We start from the raw sequence: 20,949 nt of genomic DNA on the forward strand, positions 1-20,949 counted from the left end.
AAACATATGTTAACTGTTCTGCAGAGACCCCCAGCAATTTTCCAGTTTTCTGTATGCTAATGACGAACCAGTTTTCTGAATGTGTATCCTTTTGTAGTCAAAACAGCATCAGCCACAAGAGCTCCAGATATTAGCACACTCCTGGAAATCCCAAAGATTGTGGCAGTAGAAACAACAAACAAACAAACAAACAAACAAACAAACAAACCAATTGAAAACAGAGGAGGGGGGAATACTCGAATGAGGACTGAACACAGGACTACAGGACTGTTTGGGGGTGGGGGGCACATACAGAAGTGTGTATGTGGAAATGCAGTATCCTGGAAAACAGCATGGCTACCTGGCTAGAACTCTGAAGTGGAGCACTCTGTGCTACAACATTTTGTTGCAGGTCCCACTGGAAAAGGATATTGCCCAGACCAAAAAAAGGCTGTTGCTTGGTCTTTGATGCTTCTGCCCTGAGACAACAATTGATCCAGTGGCTCCTTAATAACCACACAGGCGGTTGTGTCTGCAGCCATCTTTGACTAGAACACCGAGAATTAAATTAGGGTGTGGAGTACTATGTAGTGTCAGAGTCGAGGTGTCAGCGCTTAGAACTTCACCTCAAGTCTCCAACTAATTACTCACTAATTAATTTCCTTGGAGTGTGCGCCTATTCTTGTAGTGCTGTGGGCTGACCCTGAATTTGCTGTCCAGAAGCATACAGCCATCCGGTAAACAGGGCTGTCAATTACAAAAAAAAACATCCCAATGTGTGTACAACAAGCAAACCAGCGACACACCCTTTGAATGGTGGGAGCTGCTATACTGCCGCTAAGGGAGATGGGCCATGGTTTTCATGTTTGCTGCTGCTTCTGTAATCCAGCACAATCTGGCACTTCAGCAGCAGGCAAGGGGGCCTGGGAGAGAAAAGCCCCCAGCCTGTTATCTCATGCCAGCTGCCTAACACCTGATACCTGAGCACAGGGATGGGGAGGGGGGCTGCCAGCCAGCTGTGAACACCTGTCCCTGTCAGACGGCTGGATGGTCTCTCCAGCTGTTCACACAAGCCCTGCAGCTGCGCTGCTTAATTGGCGATTTGTTGAGATGGCTGGGAACAAAACTCAACAAGACAAAGGAGGAGGGGGGGGAGAGGAGAGAGAGAAAGAGGGGGAATGCATATGAATACAACCTGTTCCACAGCCTTGAGGCTTCTAAGGGGGAGGAGACACCTTTGGGATCATATCATCTAAGCGCAGCACAGGATGATGTGACAGGATTACAAATGCATAACTAAAAGCCTAATCTAGAGCAGCCCCCAGGTGCAAAGTACATTCACTCCCCACAGTTCCACTGCACAATCCTATCCTATCAAATGCGCTGCAAACAGAGAGCAGGTGCAGTGCAGAAGGTGCTTGGAGAGCAACTGGCTCAAGAAGACATGTGCCTGGGAAGGCAAATGGAAAAAGCCCTCCATTCACTTCCTACCCGGACCGGAGGGTAAATTGCTTCTTGGCTCCAAATCTGGCAGCCAAACACTGAGAATTAGCAACCCATTTCACTAAGTCTTTGCAGTTGTTGTTTTTGTGTTTCCAAGCAAAGGCCATCTTCTTCAAGGCTCCCTCTCAAAAGAAGATGTGCATCTCCTGTCATTCACTTTCTATTACTAGGCAGGAGTGGGCCTACATCTCCTACCTCTCCTGGCCCCGCCATAGACCATTTGCTGGCGCATTTGGATCCGAGTTATGCTTTTCGCAATGTCAAACGCTAGGAATTCTACAAGTGTGAGTGTGCTGGTGGGGCGGGGGGTAGGTAGATTTTACCAGGTACTGTTCTTTCTTGTTCTTGGAAGCCTCTATGGTAATTTCAGTTAGCTCTCCAAAGATGCGCAGTGGCTTAGTTCCTGCAGCAATTGTGCAATGTCCACAAACTACTTCATAGCTATCTAATGTATAGCCTACCCTAAAAATTTTCAGGCAAGAGCATTTCCTCAAATATACACAGCTGCGAGGCCCCTTTCTCCTCAGACATCTGACTTGCTAGCAAGGTATGGGTAGCAGGTACCATAAGAATATATGTCTCTTTGTCATTAGCTAAGAATGCTGATAAGCAGATGCGTAACGGGGTCAGGTTTTTATTGCTAACATAAAAAGGATGAAAGAAAGACCAATGGAAAAGGCCAGGGTAAGAGGTGTTTTATTCTGAAACCAATTTCCTTCTTTCCCCCCAGGGTACCACAGATTTACAATCATCCCTGCGACTGGTGGACAGGAATTTGAAGAAATGATTGGCATGGGAAGGAATTTTGTTAGCTAACTGAAGCGGGTATAACCTGCTCACACTAGTCACTCTCACCACAGACAGTCATGAACGTTGGCGATACTTCCAAAGCGAATTTCAACTTAGTAAAGAAGTTTGAATTTGTCAATCATTTTTTATTTCCACATTTCGAAATGGGCAAATGATCTCATTGGGAATGCAGAGAAAAATATCACCAAGCAAGCACACAAATGCCCTAACTAGAGAATGACACGAGCCATGTCAGAAAACTGCTATTTCAAAATGATAGCAAAGGGTTTGTGTGTCAGTCAAGAAAACAGGATACAGACAAAGCGTTGCAACCACCTCCTGATTAGCATGAACTGAATTCAGCTCTCTCAAGTCTCAGGTGCAGACCGTGTCAAGCTCTGGCATCTGAAGTCCCTTAGTTAGAAAGACTAGGAATTGACAAAGGGGTCTCAAATGAGCTGAACTATGCTCCCCTGCTGGGCTATGGGTGTTGATCTCATCCCCCATCCCTTTCTTTTCCATCCATTCTATCACATCCGTTTAAGCATTTTGGTTTTTAATTATATTCTGCTTCTTGGATTTTGGTCTCCAAATAGAGAGCTCTGTTTCCACATAGCAATTCAACAGCAGCAGCATCCTATCCCAGAAGTATCTGAATCCCAAGCCTGCCTGCAACAAGGAATCCCTGGATAAACAGATTGCTGTTATGCTCCAGCCTAAGGGCAGCTGATTCCCAGCACTGAGTAAGCAATCCCAGTACAAACAGTTGCTGTGCCTCACCTCAGAGGCTGCTGCATCTCAGCAAAGCCTCTTCCCAACAGACTCCATGTAGCATCCCCTCCATTCTCACAAACCTGCACCCAAGCTGCCTTCCTCCTTATTAACCCCTTTCCTCCTTATTCACAAAGACCTCCTCATGCACACAACAAACAAATACATGCTGTCACTCACAACCTCCGCTTGGCATCTACAAGCTAGCATCTTCTCTGGCATCAGTGTAGATTTCCTGCTTAAACATTTTACTCCCAACAACTCATGACACAGGGAACATTTAGAAATCATATTCTCTGTACTGCAGATCTATACTACATTGTATTATGCTCTATGCAAACAACATGCAAATGTGAAGATCTCTGTGTTCAATGTGTGCAATTTACCTCTTTGCTCTATTGTGCCTGCATGCTAGAACGCTTTACTGAACAGCCCCACTGGTCCCTTCTTTCCATGCTCCAGAATCCTAGGCTTGTTTCAGGGCTTACAGTGTCTTAGCATCCAACTACTGTGCTTGGATCCATACCCCTTGGTCTCAGGCCACAGCTTTGCTGGTCCTGGGTTCTCTTTTTGTCATTCTATCCTTGTGTCTCATCCCCACCCTATTTCACCTCATTTCTTATTTTAGGTCTGGCTCCCCTCTAATCCTGCATTGAGGATTCGTCTATTAAAGAGTTACACCCCATGCCTGTCGTAAGCAACTACCGGTGTATCTCTGCTCCTCTGAAATGTTCTTTCCAGTCTGTGGAATCTGTAGGTAGCAGTCCAAACACAGTTCCTTCAAATCCTTAACACAGCTACCACTTGGACTGCACTTTCTGCAAAATGTCTCAGGAGCTGCAGAGGAAAACTCTGAGTATCAGGACCAAAAATTGCAGCAGCCTACAATACCTCAAGGAACATGTGTCAGAAGAGACTAGAATCTGCCTATGTTCCTTTTAAATCCTGCCTCACAAACCTAAGGCATTATCTCTAAAGGTGACCACTGTGTTGGAGGAACGAAATTTACAACAGGAGGTCCTTGCTTCTGTGAAAGGAATTTGTGCAGCCTATACGGTACATGAAGAGTGTTAAGTACATGAAGGCCAGAGGGCAGCTCAGTCTCTTCTGCTTTAGTTTCCCATCAAGATCTATGTGAACTGGGGGGGGGGGTGCAAAGTTGGTGCCCCCTACCTGCATCCACATCGTTGGGCCACCCACTGGACTGGCTGCTGCCAGCTGCTGGGGACCGCCCTGTCCCAGGGTAGAACACGTCGTCTACAGGGCTCTCCATCTCGCTGTCATCTATCGACTTGGGCCGCTTGGTGGAACTGCAATGGGAAGAGACCACAGAAGGGAAGACCATAAGCAACATTGAGTGATGAAATTGGGTACCAGCTGAGGAAGGCCTTCCTCCTCCAGAGCCTGGGCTTTCTTGTTCGGAGGGGTTAATTCTTATCAAGACCAGGAAGGGCATGCAGCTGTTTTCTTTTATTCCACAGTGACCTGTGGTTTTGGAAAGTACAGTGGTACCTCTGGTTATGTACTTAATTCATTCCAGAGGTCCATTCTTAACCTGAAACTGTTCTTAACCTGAAGCACCACTTTAGCTAATGGGGCCTCCCGCTGCACCGCCAGAGCACAATTTCTGTTCTTATCCTGAAACAAAGTTCTTAACCTGAAGCGTTATTTCTGGGTGAGCGGAGTATGTAACCTGAAGCATATGTAACCCGAGGTACCACTGTATAGGTTTACAACAGTAGAGAGTCCTTCTGCTGCCTGCCCTGGCATCCTTCACAATGGGACTGACTGAGAGAGGACACTGGTAAAAGAGGAATCATTTGCTTCCAAGGCTGAGGCCCTCCAGCAGTTGTGGGGAGACATACCTGCTAGAAGGTGGAGATGTTATTGACCGTCTACCAAGAGCCACTTGATTGATGTTGTAGTAACTGGGACTCTCGAGGTCAGCCAGTGAGAAATTTGGACCAGACGCTGTGGCAACAGGAGCTGAAGAATGAGAGGAAAAACTCAGAGACTGGAGGATCGGCATCAAGCGAGAAACAAAATGTCAAACTGACTTCCTAAATCAGTAGCTGTCATCTTCTTGAATGAAGGTATTAAAGGTGGTTTGGTTTGGTCTAATATTGGCAAGGCCAGTTAGAGACAATTCTGGCTACTAGCATGTGCTCTGCAGAATGAAGGCAGATGTCACCAGGCTTGAAGAAGTTCCATCTCTCGGTGCTGTTATCTCAGTCATTAGTTTTTGGCAACCAGAGACATTTGCTGACTCCAGCATCAGGAATTACAAAAACAGTCTATTTCCTCTAAGAGAACTGTTACATGGAAACCAGGCCAGGGCGCTCTGCTGAGGTGTTGCTCAGGCAGTTTGCTAACTTCAAGATGCCAACATCTGTACTCTAGAACTGATTCCACCCTTGAAAGGCAAACCAGCTATTGCAATGTGCATCCAGTAAAAGTCCTGACACTGTCATGGTATGACAGCTTTCAGCAAGGGGCCATAGTGCAAGGAAGCTGGACAGCATGGATCTCATTGGTTGCTTTCCCCATGCTTTGGGAAACAGGAGATCAGCAGTCAGATCAGCAAATGGCTTGCTAGACAGGGGTTTTTGCTTTTTCCAGCCAGAACTTGCTGGAACTCAGTTCCGGCTGCTGGAACTCAGTTCCGGTCATTCTGAGAACAAGGGAGGGTTCATAGTGAGTCCTGGTGCCTCCTTTTCTAGAAAAATAGCACTGCTGAGAGATATGCACATTGCAGCCCTGACTGTAGTAGCATGCCAGTAGCTGAAGGTACTGAGTGCAGGAAACTGCCAAAGAGAAAGGCAGCGGATTGAAAGATAATGGCACACAAGGAAAGGGAAAAGATAAAAGTGTAAGCAGGTTCTGGTTACTAAATTTATTGCCCAAAGAGAGCACTACTGGGTTGGCACTATATGGTGCTAAATAAGTCAACACTTGGTTAGGTAACTTGGAAACTGAGTGTCTGTTTCCCTTCTAGCGAAGGGGAGAACTTGAAAGCCTGCTTTCTAAAACTTTCCAACCCATCTGTAAAACGATGAACAAACCAAAAACTTCTAATGCAACCAATGAAAATAGCCTAAAATAATAATAACCAGGAGAGACACAAAATGCTCATATTAATTCTGGCAATATTTGGGATCAACTACCTCAACTGGACTTAAAGCTGTGAAGGAGGTCCTATGATGGTCCTACACATCAGCCTCCCTAGAAATGGTACCAATAATAGGAATGAGAAGAACCTCAAAGAATCCCTTGCTAGGATTGGGCACTGCCGGCACTGGTTCTTGTCATTTTGTGCCTCCTGTACTGATCCTGCTGGCCTATTTGCAGGCACATTCTACATAGCTGTCAACTTTTCCCTTTTCTTGCGAGGAATCCTATTCGGAATAAGGGAATTTCCCTTAAAAAAAGGAAAAAGTTGACAGCTATGCATTCTAGTGCCTGATATAGAAAGTTGAAATGGCAACCTTAATGATGGTAAAAAAATAAAATCATTACTCTGCTAAAGGGTAGGGCTGGCTCTGTCATTTGGACTAGCTTCTATCCTTGTGAGGATTGGCACTCTGTTTCCTGAGACTAATAAACCTTTCGGTTGGGAAGTACTCTTAGAATCCATGTTGGACCCACAGAGCAAGTGAGACAAAAGCTTTTTGTGACAATGTCAACCTTTCCAGGTGTTGAAACCCGAGAAGGGAAAGAGCCCCTATTTTTACACCACATTCAACATGTAATTGGGATGCTTCCTTTTCCTGCTCCTTTAATGTGCATCTAATGTAAATGCGCTAAGTAGGAGAAGGGATGAGGCTGTGCTGCTGCTGAGGGCAAGACCGTGATCAGGAGAAAGAGTCTTGCATTCATAACTCCTTAAAAAGAGCATGAATGTGGAGGGTGTCCATCTTAGCAATTTCTCAAATCTGACTCCACAAGCTTTCACTTCATCAAATCCAGCTTCCATGGAACAACAAGACCACAACAAGACCATGGAGCAACAAGACCACAGAACCATTTGGAAAGGCAGCCCAGTCATAGTCAGAGATGTCACAGTACACTGTGCAACAAGTTTGAAAGCTAAGAAAGTGAGGAAAGGATGAGGCTACTGCTGCAGAGGTCACATGCACAGGTCTCTCTGAATTCTGATCCCCTTAGGAACACCACAGCAACCCAGAAGTTTCAGTTGCTCTGACTTACTCTGTGACACTCTCACCAGCTCCGTAACATTCCAGACACCCGATGTCACAAAACAGTCCTGGAAAGTCAAATGCCCTGCAAAGAGAAGAAGAGAGGCACTGGGTCATGAGGACAAAATGGAATGAGAACAGGGGTAGGCAACAAGAGGCTGGAGGTGGCTTGCTATAGCATAATTGGACAGAAAGTGGGTCTAGTTTGCAATCTCCCTTCTAGGTCAACTCTGAATTCCATTTCTCCAGTGCTTCTCATCTGAGTCCAGGGCTCCCGCTCTCAGATCTGGCCATATCCGTTAATCAAATCTCAGCACCCCTTTTAGGTCTCAATCTGCTACATTTATTTCTCAAATATGAAGGGAATGATTCCAAACCAGATGGTGAAGACCTCTGATTCGCAGCAGCACCTGCCACCCACCCCAACCTGGCCTCACAAATGGGCATGGGAGGGGAGGGGAGAAATAAAAGGCTTCTGTGCGAGGAGACAAATAGTCAGGAGAAGTGACCAGGGAATCTGAATCCTGGGCAGGAGTTCACTCACCATTGGGCAGTGGTTTGATGTCCGCATCTCCTTGCTGGTTTGAATTGTCTGATTGTCCGGATTCTGAAACACAGAAGCAAAAACTGACATCAGGAGATGGTTGGAACAGAGAACAGAAGATGACGGGCAGTAACGGGCGCTGTGTGGGCATCTTGCACCACTTCACTCCAATAGAAAGGCTGCTCCAAAAAAGCTAAGCGACAAATAATGTTTCACTGGAAATGGCCAGGAGACCTGGCTGTTTTTAAACAACTGATTGCCATAATCAGAGAGGCCCTTTGATATGATGCTACAGGACAGGAGGACGAAATAGAGGGTTCTTGTTTCCATGCCAACCCTACAAGATTACCAAGAAGGAAGCCCGTGCTCCTTCCTCCATCAGATTACCGGTACCTGGGATTGTTTTCACCCACTGCTGAAGAGTATGGCACTGCTCACTCAAAGGAGCCATCTGGATTTGTTCGTTACTAGGTTTCAGAAATGCTGAATGTATTTTTGTGACTGAGGCAGAAAATTTCAAATGGCACCCCTGCACCCCTGTCATGGTTCTAAAAATATAACAAACTAAATAACTGACATTTTGCTTGCCTTTTAATAGCACTGCCAAACCTGCTTCCTGAGGCAGGACACCTCACCTGCCTAATACTGGGGTCTATTCTGCCAAGCTTGTTTCTTGTTCTGCAGGCATCTCTGGCCTGACACAACCTATGAGATCGTTCCTTCTTCCTTGTCTACAGGCATACTACAAAATCTGAAGGATGAAGGTTAATTTGGTAACACAGTTGGTGGTTGTGCCTAGGCAGGGGACAGCCTAGTAGTAGTAGTAGTAGTAGTAGTAGTAGTAGAGGTGGTAGTGGTAGTAGTAGTAATAGTAATATTTATATTTATACCCTGCCTATCTGTCTGGGTTTCCCCAACCACTCTGGACAGCTTATAGCATATCTTAAAACATGAAACACCAACTTTTAGATGTATTCTAAAAGTTGTGTACTTCTTTATCTCCTTGACACCTGAAGGATGTCAGGGAGGGTGCCACTACTGAGAAGGCCCTCTGTCTGGTTCCCTGTAACCTCACTTCTTGCAGTGAGGGAACTGCCAGAAGACCCTCAGAGGAGGACCTGAGTGTCTGGGCTGAGTGATGGGGGTGGAGATGCTCCTTCAGGTATACTGGGCCAAGGCCGTTTAGGGCTTTAAAGGTCAGCAGCAACACTTTGAATTGTGCTCAGAAACATACATGGCATTTCCTGCCATGTGTTTAATTCCACACACACCTCAACACCAGTTCTATTGTCCTAATTAAATTCTCCCTCTCCTTTCCTGAAGCTGCTATTTGCCCCTTGGGGAAAAACATGCAAATACCATACCAGTGCTGCAGTCCCAATCCAATTTGGTGCCCCTATGGCTGCTATTAAGGGACACAGGTGGCGCTGTGGTCTAAACCACAGAGCCTAGGGCTTGCCAATCAGAAGGTTGGCGGTTCGAATTCCCGTGACAGGGTGAGCTCCTGATGTTCAGTCCCTGTTCCTGCCAACCTAGCCGTTCGAAAGCACGTCAAGTGCAAGTAGATAAATAGGTACCACTCTGGCGGGAAGGTAAACGGCGTTTCCGTGTGCTGCTCTGGTTTGCCAGAAGCGGCTTTGTCATGCTGGCCACATGACCCAGAAGCTGTCTGCGGACAAACGTCGCCTCTCTCGGCCAGCAAAGCAAGATGAGTGCTGCAACCCAGAGTCGCCCACGACTGGACCTAATGGTCAGGGGTCCCTTTACCTTTTACTTATGGATGCTATTAATTTTTTTAAATATGCACACACATACTATCCTGGATGGCTCTGTGCTTATTCCTCACATAGGTATTATCCCTAAGTAGCAGGACCAGTGGTCAGGGATGATGGGAATTGTAGTCCAAGAACAGCTGGAGACCCAAGTTTGGGAAACCCTGGTTTAAACTGTCAACAGATCAACAGACGAACAGACTGAATGTTATAAAGACCTCCCTCTGCCTAGAAGCACTTAAGTGATGGAATATGATGCACGAAGGTCAAAACTACATGCAATAGTGGCAGACTAAATGTGGGTCTGCCCCATTCATACAGAAGACAGAGAGGAGAATGCAAATGAAAAAGCAAACAGATTGCAAATTCTCCACTGTTCCTTGTTACCTCCCTGCAGTTTGTCACCTGATGTGATTCCCCCCAGCTTGGCTCCTCTATCAAAACGGACCTAGGCTTGAGAAAATCACCTTGAGGGACAAATTAGGGGGTGATAAGCAGGAGCGGGAAAGTTTCAGCACCCTCATTTGCAAATCCTTTTTTCACTTTTAATTGCAGCCCATCAACCCTCACTTCCCATGTGACTGGATAACATTTAAAGACCCAATGTTATAATGTGCAACTAGGTATTAAGAGTTGGCTTGTTTCAGGGCAGGGATTATTTAGGTTCAGGATATAAGAGTTGAGGGCTAAGGGTTTGTCTACACTTCTGCTTGGCTTGTGCCTGGAAAACTGGGGCTGAGCAGTGTTGCGCAATTGACGTTTGCTCCAACTGAGCTGTAAAGTCTGGGTGAGCCCTAAACTGTCTGTTGGGTTTACTCTGACTCTGTTTAATAAGTGGGACCACCCATCACATCCATGCAAACATGGAAGCCACCTCCTTATTATATCAGAAGGGGGCATGGGGGTATATATACACAGAGAATGTGATGGGCTTCCTCTGGAGCATGCAGATCTTCAGCTTCTGCTCCCTTTGCAGAACTTCAAGGGCTTCCATTGTTCTGTCCCCACAAATCGCTGTGCTATTTACTGGCTTGTCCTTTTAGACACACACACACTTTTTCCAAGGCCTCACTACCACTTAAGAACGACTTTCCCTGAAGGTTTCATTTACCAGCTAATGCCTCTCAAGCCTCAAAGAACCCCAAGGATGGAAGCAAAAGAGTTTGTCCTCCTTGGTCAATAGGTGCCAGAGGTATTGCACGAGCACACTGAAATGCCAAATTCTAGAGAGAGCACTTGACAAGAAAGGAAAAGCCCTTCAAATCAGTGGTTTTTAATCAGCCAGGTGAGCTGGAATCTACAGCAGCTAAAAGACTGCACTATAACTCAGCAAGTGCCTGGTTTGACTCTCTTTCTACCATGAGCTCACTAGGTATGCGTACATTAGTGGCTTAAAATGCAGTGAGCTTGCTCCCCCTACCCCAGCTGCGGTTTAAGTCACATTTGAACATTGCTGTACACACCAGGGAGGGGGTGGGAACGTCTTCACCTAATGTGCATTGCCTGATTTTGTTTCCCCTCACCCGCAACCCGCTGAAAATCCTGTTCCAAGGAAGCTGCCAGCTGCCCATGCACAATGGCTGCCTGAAGTGTACACATCTCACCTTATCTGCAGCTTGCATTTTCAAGTTAGATGAAAGCTGGTTTGAAGGAAAATGTATCAAGCCAGAGTATTTCTCGAGAAACTATAGAATACATATGGATTGTGGCTAACATCATGTGTACTTGACTTCAAGCAGCAGGGGGAGTGCACTGGAGCAAGAGTAATGTGTATATTCCATTAGGTTGGCCACTTTCTCTGACTCAGCACCCCTTTTTACAATATGAGGATAATAATACTGACCTTCCTTACAGGACTACTGTAAGAATTATAGAACTATAATGCATGTGAAGTGAAAAGGAGTTACAATGATTTACAGTACTAGGTGCGCAGCAATGGAGAAATTTTGAAATCGCCTTACAAAGATATGAACCTAAGAAAGAAGATGCAGCACAAATGATGCACAGATACATGAGGGTGGGGGTGGACACTGTAAGTATGGCTAACTATCAAGATCCTGTAACACTGATAACGCTTTAACGAGCTTTAAACAGGCTTTCGTAGCAACTATCAAAGTATTCCAAAATTATTTCCACCTCCCAACCCATCTCTAGTGTTTGAGTGGGGATTCAAATCCATGTAAACCAGAATGAATCCAAAGTTGAAGTGTATGGGTTTGTTCCTGTAGTTTTTTGAATACTACCTAGTTTCCAGATGCCATCTAACATAGAGTTCCTAGCCTGTCATGCCTGCTTTGAAAGGAATATTTTTGCAGATGGAACTCATCCTGTCTTCAACTTGCTATGGCGGCAGAAGCAGACCATGCCTGCATTCTTTTCTTCAAGAAACTCCATGCTAAATGGTATCTAGGAATCCTAGACCTAGTTGGCTAAAGACTCATTTCTTCCCAGTGTCCAAAATAGAAAACACATTCCCAACCCATTCCTCTGCTGATTGAAAAAATATCCCTCTTGGTTAGGATAAAAATCCCTTTCCTCTTTAACCATGAGGGTCAAAAACATGCCCTAAAGGTAAAGGGACCCCTGACCGTTAAGTCCAGTCACGGACGACTCTGGGGTTGTGGCGCTCATCTCACTCTATAGGCCGAGGGAGGCGGCGTTTGTCCGCAGACAGCTTCCGGGCCATGTGGCCAGCATGGCTAAGTCGCTTCTGGTGAACCAGAGCAGTGCATGGAAACACCATTTACCTTCCTGCTGGAGCGATACCTATTTATCTACTTGCACTTGATGTGCTTTCGAACGGCTAGGTTGGCAGGAGCAGGGACTGAGCAACAGGAGCTCACCCCGCCGCGAGGAATCCAATTGCCAACCTTCTGATCGGCAAGCCCTAGGCTCTGTGGTTTAGACCACTGCGCCACCCTATTTTCCTCTAAATGGAAGATCTGATTTGCATCTTGTATCTTGCCAAGCACCCACAAACAGTGGTGTGGGCACGGCCTACCTAGCAGATTTCTAGGCATCTTGAAATAAACATTTATCTTGGTTTATTGACAATTCAGCAAGTGACAGAAAAAGAGAAGTACCTGGACAGGTAAAATACAAGAGGAAATGTTTATGGTACCTCAAATAGCTTTGCTGTCCTTAATTTTTGAGCCCCTCAAACCTGTGCTGTAAGACCACCTGTGCTCACCACGCAAACGAGGCCTAAGACCTCCAAAGAGTTAACCAGCCCATCCCTTTCCTGTCCAGACTTGGCGCAGCAAGGCTAGCTGCAGAACTCAGGTTACCTATGTCAACAACACTGCAAGTTTACCTCTATCGGAGCCAAAGCAAAGCAAAAAGAAGCCAGGAAATGTGCCTCATACTCTGCAACAGCTGGGGAAGCACTAAGGAAATATTTCAGAGTTGGTTCTCTCTCTTCCCCCCACCCCTTCTCCCTTCCCTTTCAAAGTTGGCCGAGGCACACTGTTCCCTTTCGGCCTTGCGACTGCTGGCAGCCATTTTAAAACTTGGCAGCCATTTTAGTGCTGGCGGCTAGGACTGCTCCCCCAACGCCGGCAGCAGGCAACCGGCAATCGGACGGAGGAGCGTGGCTTTGCTTAGCCCAGGGACAGATAGAAGATAAATTCTTAAACACTACGCGCAAGAGAGGCACCGGGGGTTTGCTTCAGAATTAATAAATCATGATTTTGTTTTTCTTTCCAGTTTAAAGAAATGTTGCAGCAGAGCAGAGAACTTGAAGAAGGAAACAGGCAAAACGCACTTCAGATACCCGTGCTGCTTTAGGTCAGCTTCAGACATCATAATTTCTTAGGTGGAGTGTCATCTCCATCTAACGAAATGTACTGTGCATATTGCAACGTAGTTTGTTGCCTCAATAACACAGATTGAAAAGCCTTCCCTTGGGATCGCATAAAAAAATCCGTCACAAGCACCGTTTTGGCCATTGATCAATATTCACACAAGTGACTTTTCACTCAGCGACAATGGCAAGATATCATCTCCACAATAGATGGGAGAAGAGATCTTGCTGTGGGGGCAGCAGAGGAAAGCACTGCTATTGTCCCCCCTTAAAATGTGGCTAGGTGTTCAATCCTGCACTGCAATGCATGGTAGTCTCAGAAACTGTGATATCCACACACCTCTACTCTGAAGCAAAGAAGAAATGTGGTCTGTGTGCAACAGGTGACAGATAATGTTCAAGGTATTTGTGAAAAACCCAAGTGATTAAAGTTATTATGTAATTTGTGTTTTGATTTTGTATTTTAATGTTGTGGTCATGTTTGGATGAAGGATGGCATATAAATATTAACAACAACAACAGTGATGATGTTGGGAGCAGGACAAGGCAAGAAATCAGGAATCAGAAGTTCTATTTCTGAAACAAGGAGAAAAATAGGATTGAGAGAATGTATTGTTTATTTATTTTGGGAAGGCTGATTTTAAAAAAAACAAACCCCAAAAAACCTGCTTCTCAGCATAGCTCTTGAAGCAGCTAACAATAATAACATCAGAAAAATATGCTAAAAACAACTTCAACAAATGGCAGTGACAAAAATCACAGCTCTAACCAATATATGATGCCATCAATTATGTGGCTGTAGGATATTCCAAATAAGGTTGGGAAAGACAGTTATTATTATGAGACTCCTAAAAGTTGCCCAATGAGCTGGGCAAGGTGACTTGATCTAGGCAGGGAATGTCATGCTGCCATGGAGCTCTTGCCTGGTCATCATCACCTGTTTGCTACTTCGCCAGGAGTGGCACTGCAGCACCACCTTCTAAAATGACCTAAAAAGCTGACCTTAGGGGGCAGAGAGAGAGAAAGAAAGAGATTCAGTTTCACCCTAAACTCCTGGAAGTGGTTAGCCTTGTCCAGATAAAGAAGATTAGAAAATTATCACTAATTGCTTCAGTCAGAAAGTGAATGAAAGCAGCAGGTTCTAGGAACCAGACACGTTTTTCACATGAGTCTTCAGTCAGATATTAGCTGTTTTTTGTGCATTTTTAAAATAATTATTAATTATTAAATTTGTCAGTCGTTTTATCTTGCGCAGGGCAACCCAAAGAAACTGACAACCAAATAGACGATAAACCCCACACAGATGCATTAAAACCAGAAGGAAAGAGAAATCCATTAAAAACACCCCACCAACCTCTAAAAAGGAACAGATAGTTAAAGGCCAAAGGCCTGGTTATAGAGAAAGTTTTTGCTTAGCGCTTAAGGAGCCATTGGAACAGTGGTTCTCAAACTGTTTTCTCTGGCCCACATTTTTAGAATAAAAATTTGCTTGCGCCACACCAAATTTGTTATTGATAAGAAATATATTGGAAAACAGAAATAAACAACTCCCAGCAGTGCTTGATTTATAACACAGAACACAACTACTTTATAATATGATCATGGGACAGCCAGAAAGTAAAAAAAAGCAATGCAGCTACATATTCTGCAAATAAAAAAATTAAAAATGTATACTCTACTATATTCTACTACACTGAAATGTTTAAATGTTTCTTTGATTGTCCTTGAATCTTCCTGCCACACTTGCCATCCTCTCCTGCCACAGCCTTTTGAGAACCACAGCATTAGAGCCAGAGGGATTGGCAGTTGTGTGCCTTTGTTGCAAGGTGCCTATCTGTTTGGCCTTTGGTATACTGCAAACCTAACGCCCTATCTCAGTTTCTCCTTAAACTGACTAGCTGTCTTGGCAAAGTTGCAAAGTTTCATTGCAACACCCTGGAAGAACTCTTAGCTCATGAGTAAGAGGTGCACAAGGAAGAGATATCACAAGTATTATCTTCCTCACGCCCACACAAGCTCCAGACTATACTGACAATTCCCTATTAAATGTCTGCATTTCGTCTTCTCCAGTTCCACATCTTCCCCAACATATAAAGGCAGCAAATGCACACCTGTGGCAGAAAGTGCCTTCACTTTGGGCAGATGAAATTTAGCTAAAATCCAAGTACCAAAGAGCTGCTCACGCATGCCAAACCATCACCCATATGCATCTTTCCTTATTGCTAAGGATAAACCTGCTGTCAATTGTTTGCTATTCCCCACCAACCACTCAAAACTGAAAAGTTTCTGTCATGAACAATCCTACAGATCATAGCTTGCCCATCTCTTCAGGGCTGTTTCGTAATACTAGGCACTGAGTGTTCTGGCACACTGAGCACTCCTAGCCCCTTCTGAAGTAAAGAGGACCTGAAAACATTTTCATATCTGAAAGCCAAAATGGCACACATGGATAACCTCTCTGGAATAGAGTTCACACTGAATTAGGGCCTCACAGAGATGGAGGCTGGAAGTAGGCACATGCAATCTTTGGACTATTTCATGTTGCTTTAAGCAAACCCTTAGTTTTGTAGGGAAAATATTGGCTACTGATCTCTAAGCACCACTTCCAGCATTACTTCAGTGCTTTTGTTTCCTAAAACATACAAGACATCAGGTGGAAAATGGCTAAAAATATTTGCCTTTGAATTGTGAGAATAGTCCGTGATGAATCTTAGATACTTGTTGGCCAAAGTAATTTGCAGTACTTTGCCACAATATTGGACTTGCATAGAATGGCATTTTATAAATATAAATGTCTGTCTGTTTCTATAAATGAGACATATAGAGAATAGAAAAGTGAGAAAGCATTCTTACTTGAGGACAGCTTTTCACACCAGATTTTAAAGAACAAAGATACAGTCTCGGGACCACTCACTGCTAAATGCAATTGTGCATCCATCTTGGAAGGAAATTTATTCAAATATTTATTTGAAATATGTTTAGGGCCTTCACAGCAAGAACCCTGGCGCCTTTCCCAAGGCAGCTCACACAAAAGCAAAAAACTCTAAAACACCATTTCAATAATGCAATATAGTGCATAATTTCCTTATATGCTTCCAGATATCAAAATGCAAAGAATGACTAAGATCTTGTGGCCAACTTACTCATGGGTTTCTACTTGTTCCACTTCAGAGTGATAGCACAACATGGTTTTATACATCACTGTTTATTCAACAAAAGAGAAAAGGTGCTTAAATGCATGCTAGGGGAAATTCTGATAGTAACTCTGCAAATGGTGTATTGATCTTTCTGGCCCAGGTATATTTTGACAGTTCTTTAGACATGATACAGCTGCCATCCATAGGTACAGACATATTTTTAAATATAATGGGACGCAGTTCTCAGAAGATTTAAATAAGGCTTTGGCATCTTCCCTGATGTTCACAATGGCCTGATTTGCACATAATGCTAACCTATGTTTTGCTTAACAAACTCTAGCTATTGCATGAGTTATCCCATAGACAATCAAATACTATTTATATTTATTAAATTAATATACCACAGCTTCCTTCAAAGGAGCCCAGGCTGGCAAAAAAAACCATGGCTTGTTTCTCCAAAATTTGTTTTGTTTCCCAGCTGCTTTTGCCTCGTGCCTTTTTGGTTTGGTGAGCAACTAGGGTGAGGTGGCCAAACAAACCATGGTTAGGGGTATATGGTTTGCACATAATGCCAATCCACAAGTAAAACAAACCAAGGTTATAAGCAAAATATTAAACTCAGGCAATATATCGTATTTTTCCGTGTATAAGACTAGGTTTCCCCCCCTAAAAAATAATGTCAAAAATTAGGGGGCGTCTTATACTCTGGGCCATCTCCCCCCATTTTCTGAAATCTGAGTCCCCCAAAATAGGGGGCGTCTTATACATGGGGGTGTCTTATAGACGGAAAAATATGGTGCCTTGCGAGATGATCGTTCTGAGGCAGAGTTGGAGTATGTCTTATGCAGACATACAATTCTAAGCCAGCAGCCCACTTTCTTAGTGACAAGGCCATGCTGCCTACCATGAAGAAGAAGAATTTTTTTCTTATCCAGTATACTATGTGGACTGGTGTGCACATTATACACTACGCAGGGCAAATTGGAAAAGGGAAGCTCTTTCGTGGATATTAACAATATTGCATCTCAAATTGGGAGCCTCTGATGGACATAGAAACATAGCTGTCAACTTTCCCCCCCTTTTAAGGGAAATTCCCTTATTCTGAATAGGATTCCTTGCAAGAAAAGGGAAAAGTTGACAGTTATGCATACACTGCGAGAGGCAGTGAAGGATAGGCATGCCTGGCGTGCTCTGGTCCATGGGGTCACGAAGAGTCGGACACGACTGAACGACTGAACAACAACAACAACAATGCATAGAAAGGGACTTGTGTAACACAGGGTCTGAACGTGAGTTGGTGAAAACCATCTATAATGAATGAATGGATTTATTATGGTCACAGACCAGATATAACCATCTATAATTTATATATATAAAAAAATAAAATAAAAATCCTTCCAGTAGCACCCTAGAGACCAACTGAGTTTGTTCTTGGTATGAGCTTTCATGTGCATGCACGCTTCTTCAGAGAAAGCTCATACCAAGAACAAACTTAGTTGGTTCTCTAAGGTGCTACTGGAAGGAATTTTGTTATTTTTTATTTTGTTTTGACTATGGCAGACCAACATGGCTACCTACCTGCAACTATAATTTATAATTTCTCTATGGTGAAAACCATCTATAATTTGTTTCACTGGGAAAAGTTTAATTGTAGGTCGGAAGTGGTAAAAATGGCTGCAGCGGGGGCTCTTCCTTCTTCACACTTGATTGCCCTCCTCACCACCTAGCTTCCCCATGTTCCTGTATTAGTTGCTGCAACTCAAAGTCTTCTAGCTGCCCTATTACTGAACTGCCCTTTGCTCCCAATCTCACATGCACATGAAAGAAGACAATTCTCGGGTGCATAGGCTGGTTTGTCTCTGCCAATCTGGTGTGTGGTGACTCCCCCAAACTGGCGTACTAGTCTTTCCCCCAAGGGCTGTGATCTCCAAACCTCAAAGGTGCTTTTATCTGGCAGAACAAACCCTTATCTGGAGGCAGCAGCTGAACAAACAAACAGATCCATTGCCTGAGCAGACGAAACACTTTGCCGAACCCTTTATCTGTCCCTCACAGGCCTGGCATGCCTCCTCTCTGCCCAATCTACAGCCTGGGAGTGGGAGAGGGGACAATCTTGCCCAGTCCACAGGCAATGGCTCCTTCCTTAAAACCTCTTCCAAAAATGAGATGTGGGGAAGAGATGGGTGGCAGCTCTTTAAGAAAAGGATGCCAGGTTGCAGTCCAGAAATTCTCTTTTGCATTGCAACAGTACAGATAGCATACTATTATATGCTTTCTCAAAAGTCGGGTTGAGGGAGCTGACAGAGACAGAGGTCAACATGCTGGATCAAGGAGAGGTTACTCTATAGCTATACTCTGTAGCGTTTGGACTTTAGACTTGGTTGACTCATGGCCCTTGACTCATCATCTGATATCTTTGTAGTAGAAAGATAGTAGCTGCTGGGGGAAACATCTATTCCTAAAACTGCAGTGTTATGTTAAGCCTAGACATTTCCTTCCCCCTTTTTAGATCTTCTGCTGAATTGGGAGAATCAACAGCTGTAGCTTCTCCCAGCTATTTCTCCGCAGATCCTGTCCACTCGTCCCACCTGCTGTGTGGTGCACCTGGAAGGAAATGGGCAGAAGAATCTATGGCCAGTGAATCTTCCCTGATCAGTAACGGATTTGATGATAAAGGAGAATATCTGGGTTCCAACCTGGCAACCCTCTTTTAGAGGAGCTGAAGGAGCAAACAAAAATTGTTTTCCTTTTCCAGTACAGAGCTGCTTTTTCTTGTCATTCAGCAGAATGGAAAAGCTGGAACTGTGACCTGTCAAAGGGGGATGGAGAAGGAAAGAAAGACTGACCACTGTTTCTGGACTGGATAAGAGCAAGTGGGTGATACATGCAGACACAAAAAAGCTTGCCTCATACTCAGAAAAACAAGCAAATGCCTTTTGTCCCTGCATCCACTGCAAATGGACTGCAGGCCCACACATGCTAGCATGCTCAGGCAACGGGGAGGGGGGGCAGATTAAGTTGATCTGCCCATTAATCTTTTATGAGAATATTAAATATATCAGCGGGTTCCTTCAAACCGGTTATTTGGTTCTGCAGTTGCAGTTACAGACATTTCAACCTGCAGCTCCCCACTAATGTGTAGCTGAAAAATATTGTGAGGTGAAATCATTGTGTTGGCATCTCTTGCCCCTGCTGTACTTCACAGGTGTGCTGCATGCAGGAAACATGGAAATGCTGGCACAATGACGCCATCACACACAATTTTTCAACTATCCATTTCCAGAAAGGCACAGGTCCGTACCCACCTGCAGCACTCATGCACGCCCCCATAACATGTAGGCTGGGTCAGAGAAATTGAGTTGAAAACAAGGAAGACCCTGGTTCCAATGCATGTGCTATGAACTCACGAAGTGGCTTTAAGCAAGCTACTATTCTTTCCGTCTCAGCATATCCCAACCATTAAATAATGATAATAAAACTGGCCTGCCTTACAAGTTTGTTGCGTGACTTACTGAGACAATGTATGTGAAATGCTTTGTTTACTCTAAAACACTATATAAATGCTTATCATCACCATTACCATCATCATCATTCACACTTTCATATCTATACTCTAGCATGTGAAACAGGATAGTCAAGCCAAGTCCTAGCTGAGGTCGGGAATGTCGAAAACTACTAAAAACCAATACTAACCAATACACGTGTCAGAGAAATTTGAATTAGATTCTTAACAAGCCTATACTGAACTTCATACTTAGTTGGCTTCAAACATATTTTATGCACAAAGTTCTCACAAATGGAGAATTAGGGGAATGGTCAGAATTTTTGAATACTGATCACCATCCTTTCCCCTCCCTGCAAGACTTCATTCTTCTTTAGTTTCCCTATTTGTTGCTATGGTTGTTTCCATTATACTGATACAAAATAAAACCAAATAATGTTTCCATTATACTGATACAAAATAAAACCAAATATTAGTTTAAAACATGTCCACCTGAAGCTGCTATTCAAGAACCTATATATTTTCTGCTGTGGAGGTAATAGCAGCTTTATTTATTATAAAGATGTGGTGTTTATCCATCCGTCTTTCGATCAAACAATCTCCAAGGCAACTTATGAAAGATTAAAAATGCAGAAGACTACGCAGCAAGCACTTGTTCCTTTGGTTGGCGGCAGGGGCCACAGCACCCTTCTCAACTCATTGCAAAGGTCCCAGGGGCAACTGACATTTGAGGTAGGATTTTTTTCTGGCAGAAAGTGGGAACAGTTTCTCTCTTCCTCTCCCATGGTCATAGCACTCTTCCTAGGAGTCAGTCCTTCTTCACAGCTCCGCAGTCCCTGGGTAGTTGGCAACCAGAGCACTTAGGGAAGAGGTGCAATTTAAATTTGGGAGAACAGCACTAGGGAACAGGACTAAACACCCTCCACAGGACCACAGTTTAAGAAACAGCCCCGT

General features: G+C 44.2%; 1 protein-coding gene across 8 annotated transcripts in view; it reads right to left on the reverse strand.

Moving 5' to 3' along the window:
* NFIX (nuclear factor I X) overlaps positions 1 to 20,949 on the reverse strand; it is a 237,736-nt gene that overhangs the window by 28,661 nt on the left and 188,126 nt on the right. For all 8 annotated transcript variants that reach the window (XM_033173015.1, XM_033173017.1, XM_033173025.1 and 5 more), the window contains 4 exons: positions 7,783 to 7,845; positions 7,249 to 7,323; positions 4,908 to 5,028; positions 4,216 to 4,352 (listed from right to left, as the gene is read on the reverse strand). In XM_033173015.1, the coding sequence (XP_033028906.1) occupies positions 4,216 to 4,352; positions 4,908 to 5,028; positions 7,249 to 7,323; positions 7,783 to 7,845 (396 nt within the window). The remainder of the gene's footprint in view (positions 1 to 4,215; positions 4,353 to 4,907; positions 5,029 to 7,248; positions 7,324 to 7,782; positions 7,846 to 20,949) is intronic.

This window comes from Lacerta agilis, chromosome 16, assembly GCF_009819535.1.
Source record: "Lacerta agilis isolate rLacAgi1 chromosome 16, rLacAgi1.pri, whole genome shotgun sequence".
Lineage (NCBI taxonomy): Eukaryota > Metazoa > Chordata > Lepidosauria > Squamata > Lacertidae > Lacerta > Lacerta agilis.